The 17,008-nt window shown below is 41.6% G+C and overlaps 1 protein-coding gene across 4 annotated transcripts in view; it reads left to right on the top strand.

Annotated features, from left to right (window-relative positions):
• Positions 1 to 12,893, top strand: part of SNAPC3 (small nuclear RNA activating complex polypeptide 3) — a 39,194-nt gene extending 26,301 nt beyond the window's left edge. For 3 of the 4 annotated variants that reach the window (XM_070935547.1, XM_070935545.1, XM_070935544.1), the window contains 7 exons: positions 912 to 996; positions 1,479 to 1,583; positions 4,086 to 4,235; positions 5,863 to 5,945; positions 7,710 to 7,874; positions 8,325 to 8,432; positions 11,921 to 12,893. In XM_070935547.1, coding sequence (XP_070791648.1) covers positions 912 to 996; positions 1,479 to 1,583; positions 4,086 to 4,235; positions 5,863 to 5,945; positions 7,710 to 7,874; positions 8,325 to 8,432; positions 11,921 to 12,068 — 844 coding nt within the window. In that variant the 3' untranslated portion in view covers positions 12,069 to 12,893. The remainder of the gene's footprint in view (positions 1 to 911; positions 997 to 1,478; positions 1,584 to 4,085; positions 4,236 to 5,862; positions 5,946 to 7,709; positions 7,875 to 8,324; positions 8,433 to 11,920) is intronic. The other variant, XM_070935546.1, reaches the window with a different exon arrangement.
• The last annotated feature ends 4,115 nt before the right edge of the window (positions 12,894 to 17,008 follow it).

The raw sequence follows: 17,008 nt of genomic DNA, 5'->3' as shown, positions 1-17,008 counted from the left end.
AAGTCAAAGTACATTAGTTTTGGTCATTGACCAGCTTTTATTTATTAATCAGTGACAGGCCCATGGACAAAGTTAAGGGAGAGAAAAAGTTAAGCATGAGGGGTCAGAATGAGTGATTGGGAACAGTTTTCTGACCTGACTTTCTGGTAAATGGATTTTGTCTGAGCATGTCTGCATCTTCTCAAAATCCCAAATGGCTGATCAAGATGGACTACTCCTGTATTAAACGCTTTGCAGAGCTGCCCAGGATCATCCCACATATCCAGAAGACACTTAGTTATGAAAGCATTCTGTGTAATTGCTTCTCGCAGGGTGTAGTCAAAAAGCTCAAGATGGCAGCTAGTAGTAGTGGTGGTGGTTGATTGGAGCTCCACCTGTTTTTTTTAAAAATCCCAGATAAAAAACAGGCTGAGCTCTATTTGCATCATCCTGAACATGATATTGACTTGTTTTGACCGTATTCTGCAGATAGCTCGTACTGCATTGGAATCAAAAATTGTTGAGTTCCAATGTGGTGCGGGGAGGGGGGGGAGTTTCTCCCCAAAATGGAAAACATGTAAATGAAGACTCAGTCATCCAGGCCAAAAGTGTCTTTAAAAAAAAAAGATTAAATCATGGCAACCGGATTAAAGTTTCTTAAAACTGAGAGGTTTACTTGGTTGAGTAATGAAACGTCACTGTTTTAATAAACTTTGGTCCAGTTGCCATGATTTAACCATTTTTAAATACTTTTGGCCTGGATGATTGAGTCTTCATTTACTCCTTTCTCCCTTCCTTCCTTCCTTCCTTCCTTCTTTCCTTCCTCCCTCCCTCCCTCCCTCCCTCCCTCCCTCCCTCCTTCCTTCCTTCCTTCCTTCCTTTCTTTCTTTCTTTCTTTCTTTCTTTCTTTCTTTCTTTCTTCTCATTTGTAGAATTCGGCAGAAAGCTCTGGAGAGGCGAGAAGAAACCATCCTTGTTGATCGTGCATGTAGACAAGAAACATTTATTCATGAGATGGTAAGCCCTCCTTTCTCACCTGCTGCCCTTCCTGTATTATATATTGAAGTTATTCCAATGACACAATAATGATAGAATTTCAGATTTTACATTCTAATCACAAGAAAGCTTTGCCCCAATAGCTGTCAGAAGGTGCCATTTGATGGAAGTGGCATATTACATCTTAACCTTGTGTCTTATTTGAAACAAAGTGTGACATTTTGGCAATTTAATTGGCAGTCCATAGCCTAGGAATTTGACAGATTGTGTGGGAAGTAAGTGCCATGCCCTTCTGTTTGTTTATCTAGCATGCAAAAACCATTGCAATCGTTCCATTAAGATGACTTTTACCATTTACATTGCTTGATCAAGCTGTACTTCAAACAGACTTGCCCTGCTTTCCCAACATATCTGGAAGATTGGGAACAGCAGATAGAATATCTATGCAGGTGTTTTGATCTCTATTATCTGACTCAATATTCCAATGTATTTTCCCCCCCTAGGAATCTCATGCAATTGGAAAAAGGCCAAAAGATCCTGGGAATATGATTGACGAAGCTGAACTTGTGTTAACTCTCAACATTTTTTATCCAGTTATATTTCAAAAGGTTGGAAATTGAGCTTAGCATCTGTTTTAATGGCTTCTTAATAAATAGATCAATTTATTTGCGGGAATCTTGTGTGAGGAATTATATAGCCTGCTGATGTGTGGTCCTTTGGCAACATGACAAAGTAGAATCTACTTTTCTGCAGAAAGATTTCAAGACACAAGATGTCCTTTATTTTAAAGAAAAGTTATTCCACCTTTGGCTAGATCTCACTGAATTAGGGAATGTGCTAATCCTTCCAGAATTGTCTTAGAAGGTAAACCAAAGGTGCTTTTTCAGGAGGCAACTGGACTTCCTTGTTTTTCTTTCATCCAAGGAACTACTTCAGCTCTGACTGGATGGTGGGGACAGCTGGTCATTTGCATTCTTTTAGAGAGTCATTGAGGCAATTTGGAGATTTATTTGTGTCCTCAGGGTCACCTGAGGAGTGCAAATGGGTGTGTAGCCTTCTTGACTGCAGGATGTTTTCTGCTCGGTCCATTTTTTGGCTATTTGAGGTCAAAGGGACTCTTACTTAAAACCCTGTTGCCCATCAGTATAGGAACCCTATTGAAATATCTGCACTAATGATCTGATTCTGTGACTTGATCACACGCCACTCTAAGCTAGAGTTTATTTAACTGTGGGTTGTTGATTACAATTACAGTTGAATAGAATATACTTAGCTAAAGCCAAATGAAGAACAATATGTCAGGAACCAGCCTATATAAAGTTTGTGTTGTTTGCACCCAAACGTATTTTTCATTAATGCTACTAGATTTGGATTGCAAAAATCCAGATGACTGCTAGATAGCCGCCCAGGATTTGGGTAGTTCAGATCTGGTATCCTTCTTGATATAAATCCCATATGTCGTAATTCTCCAACTTGGTTTCTTGGAAGGAACAGCCTAAAGCAAAAAGGCCTTTTATACATTTAGATACAGAGAAGTAATGATAGAGTTGACTGCTTCCTTGCAACAGGCTGATTGACTGGTTTCAACTTACTAAATCAAACTATGAATTTATTATTTATTTATTATTATTATTTATTAATTCAATTTGTATGCCGCCCCTCTCCGAAGACTCAGGGCAGCTCACAATGCATTTAAAATCATTATAAAAAACATTTAAGAATTAAAAACATTAAAAACATTAAAACTCATTCACACCATTCATGGCCGGATCTCGCCGGATCGCAAGAGCGAGATCAATGGCCCCAGGCCTGCCGGAAAAGCCAGGTCTTCACCGCTTTTCGGAAGGCCAATAGGGTGGGGATGGTCCGGACCTCAGGAGGTAACTGGTTCCAGAGAGCTGGGGCAGCCACAGAGAAGGCCCTCCCATGCGGGCCCGCCAGCCGGCATTGTTTAGCTGACGGGACCCGGAGGAGACCAACTCTGTGGGATCTTACCGGTCGTTGGGAGTTATGCGGTAGAAGGCGGTCTCGAAGATACCCTGGCCCCGAGCCATGTAGGGCTTTAAAGATAATAACCAACACCTTGAATTGTGACCGGAGACCAATAGGGAGCCAGTGCAGCGGAGAATTGGTGTAATGTGGGTGTATCTAGGTGCACCCATGACAGCTTGCACGGCTGTGTTCTGGACCAACTGTAGTCTCCGAACACTTTTCAAGGATAGCCCCATGTAGAGCGCATTGCAATAATCTAACCGTGAGGTGACAAGGGCATGAGTGACCGTGAGGAGAGCCTCCTGATCCAAATAGGGTCGCAATTGGTGCACCAGGCGAACCTGTGCAAAGGTCCCCCTAACCACAGCTGTCAGATGTTGCTCTAATCTTAGCTGTGAGTCTAGGAGGACACACAAATTGCGAACCCGTTCTGAGGGGGACAGTTTTTTCCCCCCCAGAACCAAGGATGGACAGTCAACATAGTCTTTAGGAGGCAATACCCACAGCCACTCAGTCCTGTCTGGGTTAAGTCTGAGCCTGTTGACTCCCATCCAGACCCTCACAGCCTCCAGGCACCGGCCCATCACATCCACCGCATCACTGAATTGACGCGGGGTAGAGATATACAGCTGGGTATCATCAGCGTATTGCTGATACCTCACCCCGATCGTCGGATGATCTCACCCAGCGGCTTCATGTAGATGTTAAATAGGAGGGGAGAGAGGACCGAGCCCTGAGGCACCCCACGAACAAGGGGCCTAGGGGTCGACCTCTGTCCTCCTACCAACACCGACTGTGATTGACCAGAGAGATAGGAGGAGAAGCACCATAACACGGTGCCTCCCACTCCCAGCTCCCTTAGTCGTCCCAGAAGGATACCATGGTCAATAGTATCGAAAGCTGCTGAGAGGTCAAGTAGCACCAAGATGGAGGAATGACCCTCATCTCAGGGTCGCCAGAGATCATTCATCAGCGTGACCAAAGCAGTTTCCGTGCTGTAGCCAGGCCTGAAGCCAGACTGAAAAGGGTCTAGATAATCTAGATAATTAACCTGATGTGTAAATTCAGCCTGTCAGAAATGTTTTGATTGATCTTCCTTTGCCCTCTCTATTTTACAGCATAAGCTTCGGAAGCCATATCAGACACTGTTGATCCTAGGGAGCCAAAAACTTACCGAGCTTCGAGATTGCATTTCTTGTGTTAGTGACCTTCAGATTGGTGGGGAGTTCAGCAATAATCCTGCTCAGGCCCCAGAAAATATCAGCAAGGTATCATAATACTGATTTCTAACGCACTTCCAAAGAGGGAAGTTTAATTCCAAAACAGTTCCTTAAACTTTCAATTATTGATCCCTTGAAAATATGCTTATCAATTCCTGGGGGAAAACAAATGAGGTTATCTTGATGAGTTTTAAGGAAAGGACTAGACCAATGATGGCTAGCCTTTTTGCCATTGCATGCCAAAAGCGGGGGGAACGTGGAATGGGGTGTCACGTTCGTGTGTACCCACACCTGTAATTCAATGTGCCCTGCCCCCCGTACATGCACGCGCGCTCCCCCCCGCTTTTGGCACACAATGGCAAAAATGTTAGCCATCACTGGGGGGGGGGGGGAAGGCCTCCTCAAGCTCCTAGAAAGCCTCTGACGCTTGGGGAGGGCAAAAAATGGGCCTACTGGACTCATCAGGCTGTGGAGGGCAGGGTGCGTGGATGGCAGGGCGCACTGAATTATGGGTGTGGGCACGCCTTCCCCACCCCCCCAGAGGCCCTCTGGAGGCTGGAAACAGTCCCATTTCCCGACTTCCAGTGGGCCCGGAAGGCCCTAAAATCAGTTGGCTGGTGCGCACATGCACGCTGGAGCTGAGCTATGGCAACGCTTGCGTACCCACAGATATGGCTCCGTGTGCCACCTGTGGCACATGTGACATAGGTTCACCATCACGGGACTACACTTTGTAGAAACTTCTATAGAGTTTTGTTTTTTTCCTTAAAATACGTCAAGCTATTGCTATAAACATGGCTACTGGACACATTAATAATGTGATGCAGTAATGAGTTTGGTTGGTATTTCAAAAATTTAACTGGAGCTCATGAAGATGTGATATCACCCATATACCGTATTTTTCGCACTATAAGTTGCTCCAAATTATAAGACACACACAGCTTTTGGGGAGGAAAACAAGAAAAAAAAATCTGCCTCTGCTTCTCAGCAATTTGCCTCTTTGCAGCAAACAGCAAACAGCCTGGTCAGCTTCAGCACAGCCTGATTTAGCACAAGCAGCTGATTGGCGGTTGGATTGGCCTCCTGGAATAGCTGATCAGCTGTTCCAGGCTGCGGGGATTGCCATTGCCCATTGCTCCCGTCGCTGCCCATCACCGTCATCGCCGCACCCCGTTTTCGGCCTTTGCGTGTCCCCTTTTTGGCCTCCATGTGTCCCATTTTCAGCCCATTCCAGGTGGAGGGCATCCCCGCTATTCAGTGGCAATAGGCAGCGACAGCAGTCCCCGCCACCTGGAACAGGCCAAAAATGGGATGCACGGAGGTGGCAATAGGCACTGGCAGTGGTTCCCCCCAGCCTGAAACAGCTGATCGGCAGTATTCCGGGAGGCAGATCTAACCGCCAATCAGCTCCTCATGCTAAATCAGGCTGTGCTGAAGCTGACCAGGCTATTTGCTGTTTGCTGCAAGGAGGCAAATTGCTGGGAGGCAGAGGCCAAAGGGTGGGGGCCTCTGGGTGGGCGGGGATTCGGCAACATTTGCTCTATAAGATGCACATACATTTCCAGCCACTTTTTTTGGGGGGGGGAGTGCGTCTTATAGACTGAAAAATACGGTATACTGTGTATTCTAATTAGCAAACTAATATTTTTTTCTTGTCTTTCTTCCTTCCTCCCAGGATCTCTATAAGTCTGCCTTCTTTTACTTTGAAGGTGTTTTTTATAATGATAGCAGGAGTCCTGAATGCAGAGATTTGAGCAGGTAAAGAATAATTGACATTTGTGAACCTCAGTCTTACTAACTTTGACTGCCTCTCCATCAAGTTAGTTGCAACTATATGGTTGAATTTACTGATTTAAGAAGATATATATATTTCCATGTTAGTTTGCATCTTGATGAGGACTTAATAGATGATTGATATGCTTACAGTAGACAAAAAGGACAGTTAGTAGACGGAAACTTTTGCCTTCTACCAACCCAGATCCCTTGATTTTGGAGCTTGACCCGTGGAGACAAGGCTTTTAAAATGATGGGACTTGGATACTCCATGGATTAAACATCGCTCTTTTGCCCATTGATTCTATTGTCCGAATGCTCTTCAGTGCATGCTTTTTTTTTTCAAAAGAGTTTCTAATTCTGGTTCTTATATTTGGTTTCCAAATATTGGTGCTGTGCAGTAGCCAGAAGTTCTGAGAATTATCACCGGACAAGTTGCAGTCTTCCAGTTGGAATTTGCTGCATGTCTAAATCAGGGGTAAAATGCACTTACCATTCCTACCAGCTCACTAATGTGCGCACGCTGTTGTCAGCGCATGCACTCACTTCACTCATGCGCGTGCTGTCATCTGCGCATGCACAAAGCCTTCTGTGCATGCACAGAGGATCAAGCAGGACGTGAAGACATCCCAGTTGGGGGGTCGGAGCCTCCTGCCGCCCCCCGCCGCCGCTACTGGCTCGCTGAACCACCTGCCCCCGCCGCTACCAGCACACAGGAGCCAGATAGAGCCGGCTGCATTTCACCACTGGTCTAAATGCATTAGAAGTTGCCTCCTGGCTCTTGAACAGGGTGCCTCTTACTAAAATCGTGGGGATCTCACTGTCCTTTGTACAAGTTCTATTTGATCATGCTATCTCTCCTCTTAAGGCAGTAGAATCAACACTCATTGTATCATGTTTTTTCTATCTGATCTGTTTGTTCCCATGGATCATGCTCTAGAGTTTAATTTGAATGTTGTTCAGCTTGTTGAAACAAAACATTTTGTTCATTGAGAGGAACATGTTTTCTTTTCTAGCTTGGACACCTGGTTTATTAATTTTTTTTTTCTCTTTGATATCCCAAAGGTGCTTTTTCAGAAGGCAACTGGACTTTCTTGTTTTTTCTTTTGAAGAGTTTTGCTTCTCATCCAAGAAGCTTCTTCAGCTCTGACAGGACAGTGGGGAATGGCTTCTTGGATCCTGTCAGAACTGAAGAAGCCTCTTGGATGAAAAGCGAAATGTCTTCAAAAGAAAAAACAAGTAAGTCCAGTTGCCTACTGAAAAACATCTTTGGGACAGCCATGACCTGGATGACTGAGAATCTCTACAGACTTTCTCTTTGATAATTGCTATAGCAAAAATAATGATAGTCTTCAAATTACAACCATTCATTTAGTGACCGTTTGAAGTTACAACGGCACTGAAAAATTTGCATATAACCAGTTTTCAGATTTATGAGCGTTGCAGCATCCCCAAGGTCACATGATCAAAATATGGGCGCCTTGCACTGACATATATTCATGACCGTTTGCACTGTCCTGGGGTCATGTGATCACTATTTGTAACCTTCCCAGCCAGCTCCCAACAAGCAAAATCAACGGGGGAAGTCAGATTTGCTTAATGACCAAATGATTCTCTTAACAACTGCAGTGATTTGCTTAACAACTGTGGCACAAAAGTCCTAAAATGAGGCAAAGATCACTTAACACTGCCTTGCGTAGCAATGGAAATCAGTTTAAAGAATGAAAATCTTGTCTCTGCTAATTTCAGGACAATTACTGAGTGGGCAGAATCTCGTGACCGAGGTTATGGAACTCTTCGGGCCACTAAAATGGAAGACTACACCTTTAATGATTTGAACATAAAAATAGGTTTCCCGTACCTTTATTGTCATCAAGGAGATTGCGAGCACATTGTTATTATCACAGATATCAGGTAAGGCCCTGTTTCTTGGCAGAGTCTCTGCCAAGAGGGTTCCTGTTCGGAATTTGAGATTTTTTTGTGTTTCCATTCTTCATGTGTTAGCATTGCAAAGGGGGTTATTATCTATAATTGTGCTTTGTCAGCTGGTGTTCTGGGGATCCATTACCTTTTCATCTCCTCCCCAATCACCCCACCATTCTTGTTTGATTCATGCAGGCTGATTTGCGTGTGGAAAGGTATTTGAAGAGAATTCAGATTCTTTTTTCCTCCTTCACTTCTGTACACCGTTGCTCCTTTGTTTGGGCATTGGCTTTCTCGAAATGATAGGTGTATACTTATTCTGCAGCCTTGGTTGCCTTGAAACGAACATTATCAATTGTTATAAAGGCGTCTGACTTTCTCTCCCTTTCATTGTATTAGTGTAGCCTAATCAATTCCTTTCTCAATCTTTTATCTGGCAAGGCTTATTCATCGAGATGACTGCCTAGACAGAAGCCTCTACCCCTTATTAACCAAAAAACATTGGCTATGGACTAAAAAGTGTTTTGTGTGCAAAATGTACACAGCCAGGTGAGTAACAGCGCAGTTTTCACTGGAGAAAGTACATTTGAACAACCCACAATAAGAATCAGAATCGCTGCATGCAAGCATGGAATTCTGGGACTTGAAATCTCGAAGTTGACAAGTTTGAAAGACACCGTGGTAGCGTATGAAATAGGCTTTCTGCTCAATTTACATTTTAGAGCAGTGTTTTTCTATAATAGTGATAAATTTTTGAGTTGTGTGGATTTCAACTCCCAGTTTCCTTGGGGAATTCTGGGAATTGAAATCCAAACATCTTTTTTTCTTCTGTTCACTCATATCCAGTTCTCGGAGATTGCTTGAATAACTCCCTGCAGTTTTCTTGACAAGGTTTTTTAGAAGTGATTTGTTATTGCCTCCTTCCTAGGGGCCAATGTCACCTAGCTGGCTTTATGCCTAAAATGGGACTAGAACTCACAATCTCCCAGTTTCTAGCCTGATGCCTTAACGACTTCACCAAAGTGGCTTTCTACCTTAAAGTTACCAAAGTTAGACAACACTATTTTAGACTATTGTCTTGAAAAAACATTACTGCTTGAAATGCATCAAGAACATAAATAAATCGGCCTTTAAATATATTGATTAAGCAAGTATTTTGTTTTCCTTGTTTTCTTCTTTATGCCCTTGGAAACTGAATTTCCAATCTGAAGATTTGATATCATTAACAACCATTTCAGGCACGCAATACAAACGAGAGCCACTTTGCAGTTAATTATTTATCTAAAATTAGCATGTGAACCCATGCCAATATAATATATTTATCTTTGGAGTCTTTGGAGTCTTGTGTTATCTCTGACCTATAACCCCAAACCAAGTGACATTTCTAACTAAAAGCAAATGATATGATTAGGAGTAAAACAATGTTGATTTATTGTAAGAGGCCAAATCCTTCATCTTACTGAAATAGTGTAGGTTGCAAACAGTGCTACATGTTTACTATTTTCAGTAATAGAGGGAGCTTCTCATTTTAAAACATAGGAGATGTGTATTCGCTTCATTCTAGGTAGTGTTCTCTGCTTTCCCCATATAGTTATTTAAATGGTTGCCTAGCTTACAGAAGTAACCCTGGACAGCTTACAGTTGGTTAGAAACATAAAAATAAAGGAACAAAACTAAAGCCAGGTTAATGTAATAAGTAAGGTGCTGGGTAAGAAAGAGAAGAGGCTGTGAGTTATAGATAGGAAAGTGGGGTAGGTGAGTTTGGGCCAATTTTCTCAGCCAAACCCACTTCTTATGGTTGTTGTGGGGAAAATAGGAAGTTGTTATCAAATATGTTCTGTCCCTTGACATAGATGATTAGGTAGGTAGGTACTGTGTTTCCCCAAAAATAAGACCCTGTTTTATATTTTTTTGAAATAAGCGCTTGGCCTTATTGTGAAGTGCTCAAAAGTCTGATTGGGCTTATTATCAGGGAATGTCTAATTTTGGGGGAAACAGGGTAGGTAGGTAGGTAGGTAGGTAGATGGATGGATGGATGGATGGATAGAGGTATAATAGAGATAGATAGAATATAATAATTTTAAAAAATATAAGCAACAGCTCACTCTAAGAAACAAACCAGCTAAGGTACAGCAGGGCTGTAGTTATAACTGAGTAACCTTGGATGCAAAATCAACCAAGAAAAAAAGCTAAACAGTGTACCACCAAAATGGTAGATCAGGTTGCAAAATAAGAACAACCTATTCAGATCAGGCTAGAACAGATGAAAGAAGTTGAAGAACAAGAATATCAAAGAATCCTTGATCCAGGAAATGTTACTTAGAAACGAGGAAGATTAAGGAAGCCTTGGAAATAAGAAAGCTACAAATAACAACCGTAGCCAAGATCAGCAGATATAAAGCTTGAATTGCATGTTGTAGGCAATATTTCCGCTTTCAGTTGAATCCCAATCATTTCTACCAATCCATCAATGGAGAGAGCACAAAGAACCAGCCAACACCTGACAAAGAAGAATCCTTGCAGTTCTGGGTACAGTATGGAACAACCCAACTTCTACCTATCCCAAATCCTTTGGGTAGGTGGATAAAAATGTCAAATCCTGTCTAAATGTCTGGCTAACTATGCAACCAACCATATATATATAAAAAAGCAAGACAAACACCCACAATAGAAAATTAAATAACCAAGGCTAATCATCATATGAGCCGAGGTGGCGTAGTGGTTAGAGTGCAGTACTGCAGCTACTTCAGCTGACTGCTAGTTCAGCAGATCAGCGGATCAAATCTCACCGGCTCAAGGTTGACTCAGCCTTCCATCCTTCCGAGGTGGGTAAAATGAGGACCCAGATTGTGGGGGCAATATGCTATTTAGTATACTGTCTTTTGTGTAAGCCGCCCAGAGTCCTCGGAGAGTGGGCGGCATAGAAATATGACTAATAATAATATCTTCCACTTTTTCACTTGTGAATGGGATCATCCCACACTGGCCTGAGTTTGAGAAGAACCAGGTTTACAGAATCTTATAGAAGGTCACCAGGGTTGGGGTCATCCAAATCTCTGGAAGAATGTTGTTCCATGTTGCCCATATAACTACTGTAACTACTGTATTTCTCAGAGTACAAGACACATTTTTTCCCTCCTAAAAGAGGGAAAGAGGGTGGAAATGTTGGTGCGTCTTATACTGTACATCAAATACAGCCATTTTTGGCCTCCTGAAGCCCCACCCTGCTCGTCCCATTTTTGCGAAAAAATTGGCCTGTTTTTTGCGAAAAATGGGGCACGAGGAGGGTTTGGGAGGCTTGCAGAGTGCTCCTGGTGGCCGGGGAGAGCAAACACCTTTTTTTTTTCTTACTTAGCTCTTTGAAATCTTGGTGCATCTTACAGTCCAAAAAATACAGAACATTTAATAGGTCAGGTGAGGAAATACATTTGTAGGTAATTTGTTGGATTATTTACTGTTAATATTACTCCATAAATGAAAAATCTCAGAAAGAGTGGAGAACTCTTTAATAGTATTGGTGCTTCTCACATAAAGCAGGAAGAGATGTACTGTCTTGGTCCTTCACTTTTCCTTTGAAGTTGCAATCATAATTACAAGCAAGAGCTTTCTTTAATATGCAGGGGAAAAAGCTGAAGTCTGGTTAGATACAGATCTATTTTCAAAGTTAAAATTGGCAAGCTTCGCCCATTTTTAATATTTAGGAGCCTCTGCAAACGTGTGTTTAAATGGGCATTTGGGGACTGACAAGCAGGGTTAGAGGTACCTGAACATGAGATGAATCTTCATTGGTTGGTAACCTATGGTACTATGGTGTTATGATTGTAATAATATAATTGTGGATTGCAGGTATTTTTGATAATATCAATAATTGATTTTTTTAAAAAAATTACGATACTGTTATATGTATGTTGGTTGTAGGCTGATTAGAGTCAGATTATTGATGCGGCTTCAAAGGAATGAATGAATGAATGAATGAATGAATGAATGAATGGAGTCATATCTTCAGAACGTGACCTTCTTGGTATTGGACCTTACAGGTGGGTAACGAATGAAGACAGCCTTGCTCCACAAGAGCCCTCATTCTTTTGTGATGCCTGTTTTCAAACACTCCATTATGATGCAGATGGCAACAAGCTGGGAGAGTTCCTTGCTTACCCTTATGTTGATCCAGGGATTTTCAACTGACCTCAAGAAGAAAGAAGATCAAATAACGTGGTGTCATCTGCTTCAGTGTCTGTTGGAACATGAATCGGCCAGTACTGGGATTAAGCATTGGACAACTTTTTAAAGTATTTCTGCTTTATGTTTACACACACGTATTCCATTTTATTTTTACATCTTGATCCTTGCCCTAGATACAGTTGTTCGTAATCTTATTTCATGTCAGAGGCCAATGAAAGCTGAATTCTCTTTGCCGTACACTAGTATCAAAATTGAGACATGTCGGAAAGTCACTTTCATCTCCCTCAAGCTATGTCCATGATCTGTTTCCAGCAGGCAGAAAATATATATATATAATCCTTTCCTCCAGGAGAAGAATTACTTGATGGAGAAAAGACCAATTATCAGAATGGTGTCCCTGCTCCAGTTTGGCATCTTGGGACAGTGGATCCTTATTATTTATTTTTGAAGGGCAAGACAATGGGTTGTTTTTTTTTTTTTTGGAAGGATATCGTCAGATTGTTAGGGTTTTTTTTTTTTTTAGTTTTGTTGAGTTTTACTATTTTGTTAATAAATATTCTCTATATTTTATTTAGCAACCATTTTTTTAGGGGTTGTGACACAGCATTTCAGGATCGTAAAATTGACAGATGCTTGGATCTCTCCCATGTCTTTGCTAAAAGTCTCGGGCTTCTCTCTGTGAGAGATTAGGCATTGCTAGGTAGACGATATTGCTGTGCTGCCACAATTAATACTGCTATTTCACATAACGGTACTTCTTTTGAGAATTCATGTGCATCTGAGTTGCTTTGAGTGGCTGATCTTTCAAATATATTTATTTAAATATAATTGGATTTATGGGCCTTTTTTTAAATAACTTGACTCCTTGGATTATTTTCCTACCTTCCCTTCCATCCTTTCTGTGGTCCTCTTGCCACTAGTGCCTGTGTTTCTTTTCTCCCAAACTATCCCATTTCCTTATTTTCCTTTTATTCTTTCTCACGTCCTTTATTCTTCATTCTTGTAGGCATTCCCCATCTATTCTTCCTTCTGTTCTTCCAGGTCACCCTCTTTATTCAGTGCAGAAACTTTGTACAGCCTCTGTGGACATCCATGACCTCCAGGTTCTTTCCAGCTTGCAAATGTTATACCATATATGCTGATCCTTACATTCACATTTGATACATTAAACTGCGTGCAATAAAATGGTTTCTTAAAAAAAAAAAATTACAAACTTGGAAAAATCATCTCACCGTATTGTCAGCATTAAAAATATTTTTGTAGTGTTACGAGAATATCTTTCCAAAAGGAGGAACGCAGATAGGGTGATGACATTGTCCTATTATTGCTGAAATGCTCAACAAAGGTAAAAATGCTGATGTTATCTTGAAAGGATGTGTTTCTGCGTAGAGCAGCAACCATTAAATTAATCTCATCGCACAAGTCCAAGACTCGCTTTCTACCCTCAGGAAAGTTGGTCATAGCTGTGTCTTGCGAGAAAGCCATTCCTTCAGCAGCTCTTCCAAACCTCCAGGACTCTGTGAACATAAAGTCCTGTTGGTTGAGAAGCTGGAGAATCTTATCCTTTGGTTTGTGTGCCAAAAAACTGTGGTTACCGAGTCTTGCCATAATAGAATTTTTCAAAGAATTCAACAGCAGCTGCAATGTTAGCAAGTTAGCAGTGGTGAGGTAGTAATTGGGGCATTTTCCTTCCCTAGAATTCCCTGGCAATGCATATGTGTGTGTGTACTATTTTTTTTCTATTAAAGTTTTAATTTAAAAGAATGATTCAGCAGCCACAAACATTTATTTGACAAATTAAATTGTGAACTGCCCTGATCAAGAGGACTAAGTGCAAAGCAAAGCAATAGCAAATGATGCAGAATGCACTAGTGGGGAAGGCCACTATAGTTCATTGATATTAGAACAGTGGTTGGCAACTTGGTGCCTGAGTGCCTGTTGCATTCTTCCTGAATGGAATGGTTTTAGACCAGATCTACCCTGTTTTCCCCAAAAATAAGACATCCTCTGATAATAAGCCCAATCGAGCTTTTGAGCGCATGGCAATAAGGCCAAGCGCTTATTTCAGGGTTCAAAAAAATATAAGACAGGGTCTTATTATAGGGGAAACACGGTATTAATAGCAATGGCGATAAGACTTATATACTGCTTCACAGTGCTTTACAGCCCTTTCTAAGTGGTTTCAGCATATTGCCCCTCCCCAAGCAGTCTGGATCCTCATTTTACTGACCTTGGATGGACGGAAGGTTGAGTCAATCTTGAGCCGGTCAGAATCGAGCTGGTGGCAGTTGACAGAATTAGCCTGCAATACTGCATTCAAGCCACTGTGCCAGCATGGCTCTAAGTTTATGAACTCCAGCAAGAGTGTGACTTTTTCTTTTGCCTACGATCATTCAACCCTATGAAGAGTTGGAAAAAAATGCTGACTCCTATACTAAAGAAATAAAATAGAAGAGTTGATCCTTGTTTCACAACCACTCATTTTGCAACCTTTCAAGGCTGCAATGGTGCCGAATGAGTGATACGTGTGACTGGCCCTTGGGGTTCCTACCATCACGGTGTCCATATGGTCATCATTTGTGACTTCCTTTGCTGGCTTCTGACAAACAAACTCTATAGGTAAGCCAGCAGGAGTTGAAAATGACCACCATATGAGATCATCATCTGATGACCCAGATTGATCTGCTTCATGACAGCAGCAACCGGGAGTGATGGAATTGCTGTTGCTAAGCCATGCAGTCACGTGATGTCCTTTCTGACTTTGTTGCTTAGTGTTGAAGCCCTATTATTAACCCAAGGACAACAGTCAAGAAATACGTTGTGTACTACCATTTGCTGGAACAGCCATTAAGGCCTTGGAAAAGATATTCAAAATTTGTAATGTATCTATACCCACAAAGACCAGAATTGTGCAAGCCACGGTATTTATGGAAGTGAAAATAGGACTTTGAAGAAACAGAATAGCAGGAGTGTTGGAGAAGACCTGAGGATACTGTGGACAGCCAAGGAAACTAACAAATACATCATCAAAACAATCAACCCAGAATTTTCATTCAGCCTGGCAAAACTGACTACACTCAAATTATCCTACTTTGAAAACAATATGCAAAAACCCAGCTCTCTGGAAAAGGTTCTAATGCTGGGAAAGGTGGAAGGAATGAGAACAAGAGGACAACCAGGAGAAAGTTGGATGGACTCAGTTACAGTGGTGATGAGTGCACTGTTGGAAAACCTGAAAGACCAGGTTAGGGATAGATTATCAAGGAGAACATGTCTGCAACTTCTAGGACTCAAAAAATTGACTTGCTGCCACATAATATATCAGTGGTAAGAAAAAACTGAGTTACAATCACCTCCAGTTCTAGATCCCAAGAACATCCAAATCGAGTATATGCTTCAGTATCTGCAAATCCATGATATGAACTGGGGAAATAGGACTTGCAAATAATTTCTATCAGATCAGCCACTATTAAAGACTAAACGTGTGTAGGTGTATGTTATGCTGACTGTTGCATATCCCAACCTTCACTCCTATATCGGGTTTACACAATGAACAATAAATTAGGTAGAGGTAGAAAACATTACAACTCTTAATTCCACCAATCCCAGGAGCTGCCATGGGGAACAGCTGGGTGTCTGGTTTGTATTCAGTATTTAAGGAAGAAATGACTCCTCGGAGTCTCCCCAACCAGAGGACCCAGCTGTCAAATTCTAATTAAATTTTCCTCCCACCAGCTGTGTATTTGTGTTTTGGCAACTTGTTTAATGATGTTAGCATTTAAGTGGTCAAATATCAAAGCCCAGATTGTAGCAAAAATCATTTTTCTTCTCTTCAGACCTGGTTCATTATCAGGGGAGCGAAATAGACTCCATTTTGATTTGACTCATCATATTTATGCTGTGACGATTTATGATTAGGTGTTCTCCATCCTTAAAATATGTTGGATAGCAGGGCAATTTAAACCCTGTTTAAAACAAAAGTTTAAATTCCTATGTTGGTTGAAACTGGGGGGGAGGGGCAAAATAATGCAATGGGGATGAAACGGGTGGGTTCTAAATTTTTTTACTACTGGTTCTGTAGGCGTGGCTTATTTTGTGGCGGTGGCCAAATAAAAGGTAAGAATAATGCAGGGGGGCGGGGGCGCACGGGGGGCAGAACCGGTTTGGTAACATCATATCGTCACCGCTACCGGCTTGGCGGAACTGGGCAGAACCAGGAGAAACCCACTCCTGGGATGAAAGAAGAACAATGTTACAGTACTTTTTGCCTGAGTTTATAAAGGTAAGTGTATGATTTATAACTCAGCATTGTAAGATTGCATTCCATTTTTTAAGTCACAGAACTATATTCAGACTTTTAAGCTAAATGCATTCTTCTTTGGGATTTGGTTAAGAGTGTGGCTTAATATACTGTTCTTTGCACCCCACAATACTGGCTCACACCTGCTTTTGTTCCCATCTCTAAAGCCGTGCTGCTCTAAAGCCGTGCTGCTTTAATCTCAGCAACTTTAAAAATTAGTGGACTTCAGCCAACATGCTAGGGAATTCTGGGAATGGAAGTCCACACGTCTTGAAAGTTGCCAAGACATCGAGAAACTACCTTGGCCTAATTACTTTAATTGCTTGCTTGAATGCATTATTGTGGCAATTTACATGGAGATATGAAAAGGTACCCCTGTTAGGAGATAAGAGAAAGAACAGTTGCAAATTAGACGTTTTTAGTTTCAAACTAAAGCAAAGTTTTCCAGGAGTTTCAGCAGCAGAGGATTGCCACCTGCTCCTTTTCTGAATGTTGCATTTCTAGGCTTCATATTTCATGTTTTGAATAAATACATTCTGGCCTAAAAAGCATTCCACTCACACCATAAGATAGCATGTCTCTAAATTGTTGAAATCCTTTTTAATTAGGATAATGGGATTTAAAAAAAAAATCTGCCACGGTG

Source organism: Pituophis catenifer, unplaced genomic scaffold (genome assembly GCF_029215685.1).
Source record: "Pituophis catenifer annectens isolate HBS135680 unplaced genomic scaffold, rPitCat1.0.hap2 SCAF_2, whole genome shotgun sequence".
NCBI lineage: Eukaryota > Metazoa > Chordata > Lepidosauria > Squamata > Colubridae > Pituophis > Pituophis catenifer.
The sequence above is the reverse complement of the archived record's forward strand: the minus strand, read 5'-3'. Positions and strand labels throughout refer to the sequence as shown.